Here is an 11,351-nt window from a genome sequence, read left to right as displayed (position 1 = left end):
GATCTCCAAAATAACTTTTTTTCATACTGCTTACATCTACACTTCACCACTGTCCATCTGCCAAAAATAATACAAACTTTCACTACCAAGCCAAAAACTGTAATACATTTTTACTACCCAGCTATTGTCCAAGAACAATAACTGTAATCTTGTAAAGCAAAATTCCACCATTTTATTTGTATTAACCCATTGGCAAAAACATGGTCAAAATACCAAGAAATGGGAAGCTAATCAAGAACACTTGTGTAACAAGGAAGAGAATGGAAAAAAATAAGGGGTTTATGTGTTCAGAAAATGACATTATTGCATTGTAACAGCTTTGTGCAGCTAAAGTCTATTGAAACCTTAATCAAATTTTAATTGTACAAAACACATGAGTAAATACTAAGTAATTAAGAAAAGATAATCAAATTAGATCACTTCTGAGTCAAAATTTCAGCCCAAACAGTATTTTCCTCATAATTTTTTTTATGCAACTTACCAGTGAGAACTCTTAAACCCTCAAAATTCTTCTAGAGCTATTTACAGAATTTAAAAGTTTAACATGAATCATAATCTGCACCAACATGTAAAGGAAAAAAAGGAATAGTTTTAAAAAACAACCACTTAAGCTCATACCTACCTGATCTCAATTTTGTATTCAGATATGCTCTGTTGTGTCACAGCAACACCAGCACCACCACCTTCCACACTACGTTGCACAGCATTCCTCAGAGCATGCAGCTTAAACAAACAAGCAATTAGCAGATGACTTAATGAGGCATACAGTGCAATGCACCAAGACACGAAAGAGCTAGGTATAACATGACAGAAAACTCTCAGCTGTCTTGATTCTGTATTTGCAGGGTCTTGCCATGTCTGTGAGGTGCTGATTCTTCAGCATGAAATTCTAATGAGGATCCCTGGATGTATGAGGGAGATGTACTGACTTTGATCAGTGTGACAGATCTAATCGAGGGGAAAAGACTGATCTAGGGATTATTCTGAAAGCTCAGGAATCAAAGGGGTAGAGGAAAAAGAAAAGTGAGACTGCTAAAAAAACCCCCACGTTTCACAAAAGTCTTTTCTGGGACTAGGAAAGGTCACTTAAGGTAGCCCTGGAAAATCACAGAATTATAGAATACAATCATAAAATCATTAAGGTTGGAAAAGACCTCCAAGATCACTGAGTCCAACCTTTGACCGAACACTACCATTTCAACTAGACCATAGCACTAAGTGCCATGTCCAGCCATTTCTTGAACACTTCCAGGGATGGTGACAACCTCTTTTCAGAGTGTGTTTAGACTGGAGAAAGGGAGGCTCAGGGGACACCTTACCTCTCTCTAAAACTACCTGAAAGGAGATTGTGGCCAGGTGGGGGTCAGTCTCTTCTCCCAGGCAACTAGCTCCAGGTCAAGAGGAAATGGCCTCAAGCTGCTCCTGAGGAGAGTCAGGTTGGACATCAGGAAGAATTTCTTCATGGAAAGGGTTGTCAAGCATTGGAAGAAGCTGCCCAGGGAAGTGGCTGAATCACCACCCTTGAAGGCATTTAAAAGATGCGTAGATGTGGCAGCTGGGGACATGGTTTAGTGGTGGACTTGGCAGTGCTTGGTTAACAGTTGGACTCTTAAGATCTCAGAGATCTTCTCCAGCCTCAATGATTCTATGGTTCTACAGGTTCCTGTAATGCAGGCATGGAGAACCTAAATGTCCTGTTTCATAGAGAACTAAGGCAAATCCCTTAAAAGTCATGGTAGACCAAAGTATACCAAGGAATTATTTTGAGACACTGTATGAAATATCTGTCCAACATTAGAAATATAACCTAATGCTTTATATAAAAATTCAGCAGTATATGTACACCACCTACTGACCCACACTGCACCAATATAAAAATGACCCAGTACACAATGACTATTTTTCCCTTCTAATAGCTCTTTAAGGTAGAAAATCATCATCGCCTTTAACTTATGGAAATTTGAATTTATATGTAGCCAATAATCAAACCAATTTTTAATCAACAAGTATTCCTGTGTGTCCTGATGGTGTTAGAATTGTACTAACAATACCTAATGGACATGTACAAATTTAGACAAGAGAAAACCACTACCAGGACTTCCAATGCACAGATGGAGGAAGAGTGGTGGCACATAGAGGATAAGCAGTCCAGCCAAGCTCATCCAGCAATTCATAACAGAGCCAGGAACAGAAGAGTCTATGTTCAGCCAAGGGTTTTGCCATGTCACAACTGTGACACAGTAAATGAGGCAGCAGTATGCATTTAAAACACAGCATCTGTCACAGATATACACCTGGAAATGAGGTTTACTTTTGTAGAATTTGGTGAAATTTAACTGCTTCCTTTTGCTTTAAATAGACAACTGAAATGAAACTTCACTACCTTCCCTCCATCCTTGAGTCATCCCTTTTGCTGTCTGCTTGTCAGAGCTGCTGCACACAGCCCTGTAAATTCTTATCTGTCATTCACTGGAAAACATTTTGGATACTCTAAGGAACACTATGTAAATGTAATCATATTCCTTTTACCTCAGAGTTAATTTAATATCAAAGATCAAAGAAATTCATGGTCTTAAAAATGCAACTCTACACTGCAAAGAAAAGCAACCTCAGTCAAGTATTTAGGTTTTTAGCTTCTGACAAATTCAACTTTTACCTTAAACTGTCACATCAGTTTCTCAGTAAGGTATGATGACAGAACAGAAATACCTTGTCTGTGAGAAGTTCAGTAAGATTCTTCTGTTTCCTTTCTAAATACTGATCATATAACTGAGCCAGTTTAGCTGCTAACACATGTTCACGGCTAAAACAGGGATGATGGGTAAATATCAGTCCAGCAATATCAATATCCAATTGAAACAGCCCCTGAAAATCTCCAGGTCCAGCAAAATACTGACTTGCAGATGTCATTTTCATTGCCTGAAAGAAAAAAAAAAGGATAAAATGGATTTACCAAGTCTGACAACACTACCTTCCACAGAGTTTCTGTGTCAGAAAATGACCCATTTAGCACTGCCTACATCTAACTACTGAGTTTTAAACTGTAAAGGCTTCTGTGTTTACCTCTTGCTTTACTGACAAGTGGGTGGCATAAAACCACCAAGCATATTCTACACAATACAACATTTATAGCCCATATGAGGCCAAAATAATCATCTGCTGGGACTGAAGGTTTTGCAGAGCAATGAACACAGTGATACTGCATTAGAAAAAAAAAGCCTGCTAGTTCTTTTTTTACCCATTTGTTTAGTATTGCTTTCCTCTTTGAACTGAGCTCTAAGATAAACAGTTCAGCTCTCAGAGAACAGCATTCCTTGTAGACCATTTGGATTGTGCAGAAGAGGAAATATGTTATTTGCTTCCCCATTCTAATGCCAGGGAAATTCAGATCAACTGAAGTCCAATGAAAGTTTCCAGCAACAGAGCTTAAAAAGTCTGCTTGAACCTGCTGCAACCAAAAGACATTTGTGATTTCCATCTTCAGGTTCTTGAAATCAGAAGACTTAACACTGCTTCCTGCCTGACTACTGCTGCTCCCTTCTCAAAATCCTTCAGAAGAGATTCATCAGGGATATTCTGGTACCATAAAAGAAGGAGTTGTTAGTTACATAGTACTCATTGCCATCCCTTCCTAAAAACAGGAAAAAAGGTGGATTTAGAGGGAAATTCAGGTGTTGCACAGCTCTTTTACAGGACTGGTATAAATGGCCATGAAACAGACTTAAATCCACCTGATCCTTACACATTCAGATTCTCATCAAAATGTTTAATATGACATAATCTGTCATAAAAAATGACAGCTCTGAATTACAGAATCACAGAATCAGTCAGGTTCGAAGGGACCAAAACAGGTCATCTGGTCCAACCTTCCCACTCAAGCAAGGCCATCCTAGAGCACATGGCTCAGTATTGAGACCAGATGGTTCTTGAATACGTCCAGTGAGGGAGCATTCACAATCTCTCTGGGTAATCTCTTCCAGTGCTCAGTGACTCAAACACTAAAGAAATTCTTCTGTGCATTCAGACGGAGCTTCCTGGGCATCAGTTTTTGCTCATTACGTCTTATTTGTTTCCACTGGAATTTCTTATGCCTGAACTATTTTTCTGCCCATAAAGGACCCCTAAGCTCAGTGTCTTACTTTCCACAGTGATTTGGATATTTATATGTCACTGTTCATGTAAATACAGTGTTCTTGAAACTTAAGATCTCTTGGCCTATCTTTCTAAGATCTAAGCAGTAAACTTTTCCTGCCTGCAGAAACACCCTGCATAGATCTGTGGTACTGGATGCATCCTCTGAATTGTGTATTTGTAACCAGCATCAATTAAAGGGCCATGTTCAAATCTGTACCAACAGCAGCAGACAGAAACACTTGTGTGTCCCAAAAGAGCAATCTACTTTAAAGTCAGTTTTTCCAAGGGGGTAATAGAGTGCTAACAAGCAGAACAATTAAAGCTTGCTTCAAGCTTAGTCAATGCTTTTAATTAAAACTTATTTTGATTTGTACTGATTGTACACTGCAACTGCTGCTTGTCAGGGTAGATATGCTGTGATTGAGGGAAAAATGGTAACAAAAAAACCTCTGCAACCAAATAAACAAGCAAAACAACCCAAAAAACCCCAAACACCAAAAAGCCACAACCCCAAAAAATACCTGAAATGATGCTACATAACTGAAAATAAGTTGCTGTCTGCATGAGCAAACTGCATATAATGACTTGTTTTGGAGGGGTTTCAGCACTGTAAAACAATCACCATGCACACATCCTTCAATTATGTCTCTTAAGCCGCTGATTACCAAGTCTGTCAACTCACTCCTACCTCAAGGAGCTTTATAGACACACTAATTTAGGAACTATCCCACTCTGGCATGAGAATATCCAAGGGTGCCTCACTGAGACCTTTGACTCGCAGACTTGAAGGTGTTTGTCACAGACTGACACTTTACAATTTCAATCAGTACTACCAGCTAAACTCTTCATCCTTTTGTATGGATCATTTTTACAGAAGAATACAGGTGGAATATACTTGTGAAAGTAGAGCACGTTTAAGGAACAGTTGTGGAATCACAAAAAGCAGACAATAGGCATGGTTTTCAGCACAAAACCCTTCAGGTCAGCAGGGTTTCTGGTGCAGAAGAACTGGGATATTGGCTCTCCAGAACCACAAATACAAAATATGCCTACCTTTCTGTACACTGTTTCAAACTCTGGTGCAATGCCTTCTTCAAGGGAGAATATTGGAGGCCTAGTAGGAGACTGTTTAATTGGATTAGGCAATGCTAAGATCTTGCCTAGCAAAGGAAAACAGTTTCATATTGTTTCTTACTTTATACAGAAATTACTTGCAAGATCCTAATTCTTATCAAAAAATAAGAATAAAAGGAGACTATGCATTGTTTGTGACAGAAAATAACCAAAAGTCTCCTAAGAAACCAAAATGAAATCTTCAAATATACCACAGGCAAGTTTTGAAATCAAAAGACCAAGAGGCTGCTCAAAGGAAAACAGTTTCATATTGTTTCTTACTTTATACAGAAATTACTTGCAAGATCCTAATTCTTATCAAAAAATAAGAATAAAAGGAGACTATGCATTGTTTGTGACAGAAAATAACCAAAAGTCTCCTAAGAAACCAAAATGAAATCTTCAAATATACCACAGGCAAGTTTTGAAATCAAAAGACCAAGAGGCTGCTCAAACTTTAGCATACTGAGTTTTTTTCCTTCAACAGTCAGTGTGTCAGATTTGAAAGCAAAAAAAAAATAAAAAATCAACACATCACTTATTTATGTTATTTTCTTAAGCCACAAAAATTGAAAGAAATGTCCTGTTTTAGATAAGAGCTAAATGGCAGCTCAGATCACTTATCAGAGCATCTCTCAAATCTTCTAGTCCACAACCTCAAGTACTTAAATGGCATCTATGAAAGCAACTGAGGCAGTTATCTTAGACATGAATTGCTATCCATGGCTTCATTTGTTCAACGTTGTCCTAATTCCTCTGCTCTCATTACCTGGATTCAAATAGAGCTTAAACCAGTGCAGCTGCCCAAAGATGCTGCTCTGCCCTCTTATTTCCACACTTGGTTTAAGCTGACCCTAGAACTAAACATTGATGTGGCAACACCATGAAGCAAAACAGAACTAACTGGGTTGAAGTTGGGCAGTTAAAAATTTTAGACCCCCATATTCCAAATCAGATTCATGAAAGTATCTCTGCTATCCCATGAAGAATACATAGAATCATAAAAAAAAATACAAAAGGCATCTGCTGCACAGGAGCTTAAATCTACACCAAACTATACACACCTTACCGTGTATAGGGGGATAATACAGCAGGACAAAATACATCCAGGTCACCTTCCTAAGTGTCTCCATTAGACATTCTTAAAAATCTGTAAGGACTGTAAAACCTCTCCAGATAATCTATACCGGTATTTAATTACCCTTACAGTCTGATCAGTGATCTGTTCCCCAGCACGCTACAAGCAGAGGTGGGAAAAGATACCACAAAGTTTTCCAAGACCCAGTCTGGTGCTCTGACAATTGGGATACAGTAAAAACAGCTACAAAAATCTGTATTTCGCAATGTCTGACCCTGCTAAACACTTTGAAGATGACAGCCTCATATGAGCATGACCATCCACTTACTTAACTATAACAAAATAAAACACAGATAAATAAAGCTAAATAGAATACTGATAAATAAGACAACTGAGAAGGTAGCAGTGACTTACTTGTTCCTGTCTGAGTATTCTGTTTTCTAAAATATTTTGATTAGACTGTGATACAAAGGGCCTTTCTCCTGTGTAAAGCCCTTCATCCTCAAGGTACCTAGGCTGCATATTTCTAGGCATCTTCTCAGAAGCAGGCACTAATGAGAAATTAAAGAGAAAAGCATGCAAAATATCTTATAACTGTAGTTCTAATTTGTTAATTCTCTAAGAGCCTATGCAGTTCTTAAAATGGCACTGCACATGAAGCACAATGTCAGAAATATTGTCCTACTCAGGAAAATAAAAAAAAGAAATAAATATACAACAAAACCAGGTCCTTGTCTTAATCAGGACAGACCCACAGTTTAAATCACTCATGAAAGTGTCACAAGTCTTCTAAACTGATAATTAAAAATTTCCTCATCAAAAAAACTACAAGTAACTTAGTGGAGCTTAGTTTTAATGGTTACTTGTACAACAGTGTAAAAAACCTTTAGCAGCAACTGACCAGAGATGCATTTCTAAGCCTTTCCCATAGAATGTGGAACTTTTAACTAAGATTAAGCTGAATTACCATTAACAAACAGCTTGCTTAAACTACTCCCAGTACCAGCAGGTGGAATTCTTTCGAGACTGCCTGCAAAATCATTTCCCTGTGTGTATGGGCTCAGTATTTTTCCAGAAGCAATCTCAAAACAGAGAGGGATTATACTGAGGCTTAAAATAAAAGTTACCTAAATCAGAACACAGTGGATCACACTGGAAATGGTCAAAGCTAAGTGAGAAGACACAAAAAAGAGGCACTTGATGTCAAATATTTTGACAATGCATTGCAAGCTGTACCAATACCATTCAGGTACAGACCACTGAAAGACTTGTTTCTGTTTCTTCCAGTTCAAATATTAAATAGCAAGTGATATTACAAAGCAATTTTTTAGGACTTTGCAGTTCCACGGGAATAAGGCTAAAAGGTCAGAGATGTGTTCAATGTTGACTAACTACTTCCAGTTCACAAGATCAGATTTTGTGGAAAGGGCCCCTTCAATCACAAGAATCCTTGTGTTACTTATGTGATTCAAGACAAACTTGCCATATGGAAAAAACTGCAGATGTAGCCAAGTGAATAAACAGTGTTAAGTCATAATGTTCAGTGTACGAGCCACCCTTAGTACCTGGATGTGTGTACTCAGTACCCTGCTGCACGTGCTAAATAACCTAACAGTTCAACTCCATCAGCAGAGGGACAGACATCCTGCATTTCCTACAGACAGCACTAAGTGATTAACCCCCAGCAACTGGTGTGCCCTGAGTTCACTTGCTAGTGTACCAGCTGATGACCTGCTGAAGTGTACATGTTCCTACTTAATCAATATTGTCAGACCTTCTCAGACTTGACTGAATGATCAGTGTCAGAGAGCCACAATTAAGCATCTCTCTACTGCCAGAGAGAGTCTAATACAAGATTTATTCAGCAGATCAGAGGGTGCCATGCTATGCAAAACCCAGGAACAAAATGGATAAGCACAATCTTCGTACCTGTTAGTGTGCTGGGGATGAAGAGAAATTCTTTTTCCCTTTTCAGTTGCTCAGAGTAGCTTTCACAATCAGCAGGTTTCATTACTACAAGATCCTCAGCTGCCTGCCCCATGAATAAATCATGATCCTTAACCAGGCGAACGTCTTCATCCTATAGGTTAAGTGCAAACATCTGTTAGTTTGTCTCTTAAGAAAGTATACTTTCAGAATTTTTAAGGAAACAAAAGTTGACATTTTGTATTAGACTACTAATTCAAGAAGTCTGAATAAAAATATGAAGGTTTGTTCTATTGTTCACACCACTTCATCCTCCTCTTGTTCACCCTCCTGGGTTTCTACACATTCCTCTTCTGCCTCCTCTTCTTCACTTAGCACGTTCCTTTTCTTGGCTCCAGCTTTTATTTTCTCTGGTTCAGCATCAAAATTGAAGGTAAAGAAATTATATGCTTCTTCCTCAGAAGGAAAATCATTCTGAAACTAAGAAAAGATGAAAACACTTTAACATGACATTTGTAAGAAAATCAGGGCATAAGTGAATTAATCTTGCCATTAATAACATGAGACAGCAGCATGTGCAAGCACTTGTCACAAGATATTTTATCTCCAGGAGAACTTGCCCAAGTGCTGAATCTAACTGAAATTTGTAAATGATACATGAAACTTTCTCTAGTGCTATACTATAATTTCATTGGATATTTCTTACAATGCTTTATTAAAAAGGTTATCTGCTTTAATTCTAATATGCATATTGTTTTAAATATAAACAATTTGTGAATCAGCGTAAATACTGGCCATAATGCAGGTATTCAGGTGAATCATATGAAGAGAAATTTCTCATGGCCTTTTGAGTCTAAAAGACACAGGACTTTGGCTTTAAGATGAATCCTCTAACAAAGGAATTAACAGTAGTGTTTTGTGGCTAATAACTATCAATATATTAATCTGTAAATTGCTTTAACTGCCAATTGGTGGCATTCAGTAAAAAGGATTTAAACAGAAGAAGAAACATTTTTCCTCCAAGCCCCAGTAATTGTGTCCAGATGGATTTACTTGATTTTCTTTAATCAAATGACCCAAAGCCATTTTTATATTTGATGCAGGTTCTCTTTATATATTTCAATTGTTGGCATACACTGTGCATGAATTTTTCAATCAAATAAAACCCTCTCCACTGCTTAAGACTGAATTCTGGCAGAATCATGAAGCATATAAAATGTAAATTAAATTAATATTGGTTATTGAACTGAATTGGTACTTACTGTTGACTTTTGCTTAAGCTTTTTTACAAAATCACGAAACTTTACTTTTGATGGTAAGTGGGGTTCATCCTCTTGCATCTCTCTAAGTTTATCATTATCAGACTGCATAAAAATATACACAGATTTGAGTATACATTTACTGAACCATAAAAAGAAGACAAACAGTTGAACAGAGATATTAGATCTTGCATTTTCACAGAAAAAGAAAATATCAAAAAAGAAACGCAATCACTGTAGTAACAAACTGATTTTATATTCATTTTTAAAGGGCATAACTATCACTTAATTCCTTTGGGTCAAGAAACAGATTGTAGAGTATCAAGAAATGGTTTGCTGCCTAAATGATAGCTTACAGTCTTTGCTGCTGATGGAATCCTTGTTTCTGCACTCCTGAACACAAGCAGCCATGTACTGATCTCCCTAAGGGAGAGAAATGGGGCAGCAATGGCAAACCTTGCCCTTTACAAGAGAGGGGCTGGCAGACAGCACAGGCAGGACAGCAGAGGCAAGGGAGCTGCTGGCAGACACTGCTGCCCAAGACAGGGAATCAAGGAGCTCAGGCAGCTTCTCTGATAGCCCCTGCTGCAGTCAGGAAAAGCCTCTTTGGGATTATTCAAGACAGATGTTGTCCATTGCTTAGGGGCTGAAATATAGACAATTGTTTTATTCTCTCTCAAACAACTCTCTCAAACTCCATGGGTGACATTTCCCTATCATTCTATCTGGTTTTCCTCCTTGAGACCTGGATTGTTAGGTTAAAGGAAGACATTTCTCAAGCTTACATCTATTCCACCTAAGCCTCCAAATAATAATAGCAAAAAGAAAAACTCAAACCCTGTCAATCTGGTGGCCACTTGTTTAACAGAAAATAATAATTCATGTGCATGTAAATAAGTACAGGAAACAAAACCAACCTGTGGAAGGTTTCAGATATACTTCACATAATAAACGACTTTAATAAGACCATCAGTCCTGCATCTTCCTTATACAAACACATTAAAACAGTACTATTTAACTGAAAGCTGTAATAATTACTCATTATAAGATAACACTGCCAAAAACTTCCCCATAACCTACATAGAATCATAGAATCCTAGAATTTTAGGGGTTGGAATGGACCTTACAGATCATCTAGTCACAATCCTCTCTGCCATGGGTAGGGACACCTCCCCACTAGGCCAGGAAATCACCCATGAAAAGGTAATTCTCCTCTAGACAAGCAATTTAGCCAGGCTAATTCATATTGTTTGGAATTCCAGATAAAAACATTACTGCTACTTTGCTGTTATTTCCTGGGCACACATATTCTTTGGAACACATTTCCTACAGGCAAACAGCTCTCTGTGAATTCTGAAGGAAATGAGTGTAAGCTCTGCACAGGCAGAGCCTCTTATTTTTCTAACACGAAATCCATTTTCTAATAAAGAACATGCTTATCCTAAAACAACTTAATATAAAATAGTAAAAGGAAATACCATACTGTACAATGACAGAAAGTCCATATTCAGCCTTTAGCAATTATGCTGTGCAAATGTATATAAAGCTATAATACAGTGGTCCTTTCTGTTACAGTGAAGTTTAAGGCATCCTAAGCAACAGCAATCATGAACACCTAAATGACAGAATTTTCACATGATGCCTATACTACAATGAAAGCAAACTATTATTGTTAAATAAGTACACTCAAAGCAATAATTAGAAAGGTTCCTTCCTGGTTACTAATTCAAACAGTAGTATAAATTTGATACAGTTGATCTTCAAGACTGTGTAGTCTTTGATTTGCTTCATGTTTCACATTCACTTTCTTATTACCAGTGTAAAAGGTTGCATATGAGTTT

General features: G+C 37.7%; 1 protein-coding gene across 1 annotated transcript in view; it reads right to left on the bottom strand.

The window, feature by feature from the left end:
• Positions 1-9,615, bottom strand: part of CC2D2A (coiled-coil and C2 domain containing 2A) — a gene marked incomplete at its 5' end in the record, with an annotated part of 43,328 nt that extends 33,713 nt beyond the window's left edge. Inside the window, 7 exon segments of the mRNA XM_009069942.1 lie at positions 623-723; positions 2,710-2,919; positions 5,188-5,324; positions 6,736-6,876; positions 8,255-8,405; positions 8,555-8,731; positions 9,514-9,615. Coding sequence (XP_009068190.1) covers positions 623-723; positions 2,710-2,919; positions 5,188-5,324; positions 6,736-6,876; positions 8,255-8,405; positions 8,555-8,731; positions 9,514-9,615 — 1,019 coding nt within the window.
• Between the last annotated feature and the right edge of the window lie 1,736 nt (positions 9,616-11,351).

This window comes from Acanthisitta chloris, unplaced genomic scaffold (genome assembly GCF_000695815.1).
Source record: "Acanthisitta chloris isolate BGI_N310 unplaced genomic scaffold, ASM69581v1 scaffold1052, whole genome shotgun sequence".
In the NCBI taxonomy this organism is placed as follows: Eukaryota; Metazoa; Chordata; class Aves; order Passeriformes; family Acanthisittidae; genus Acanthisitta; species Acanthisitta chloris.
The sequence above is the reverse complement of the archived record's forward strand: the minus strand, read 5'-3'. Positions and strand labels throughout refer to the sequence as shown.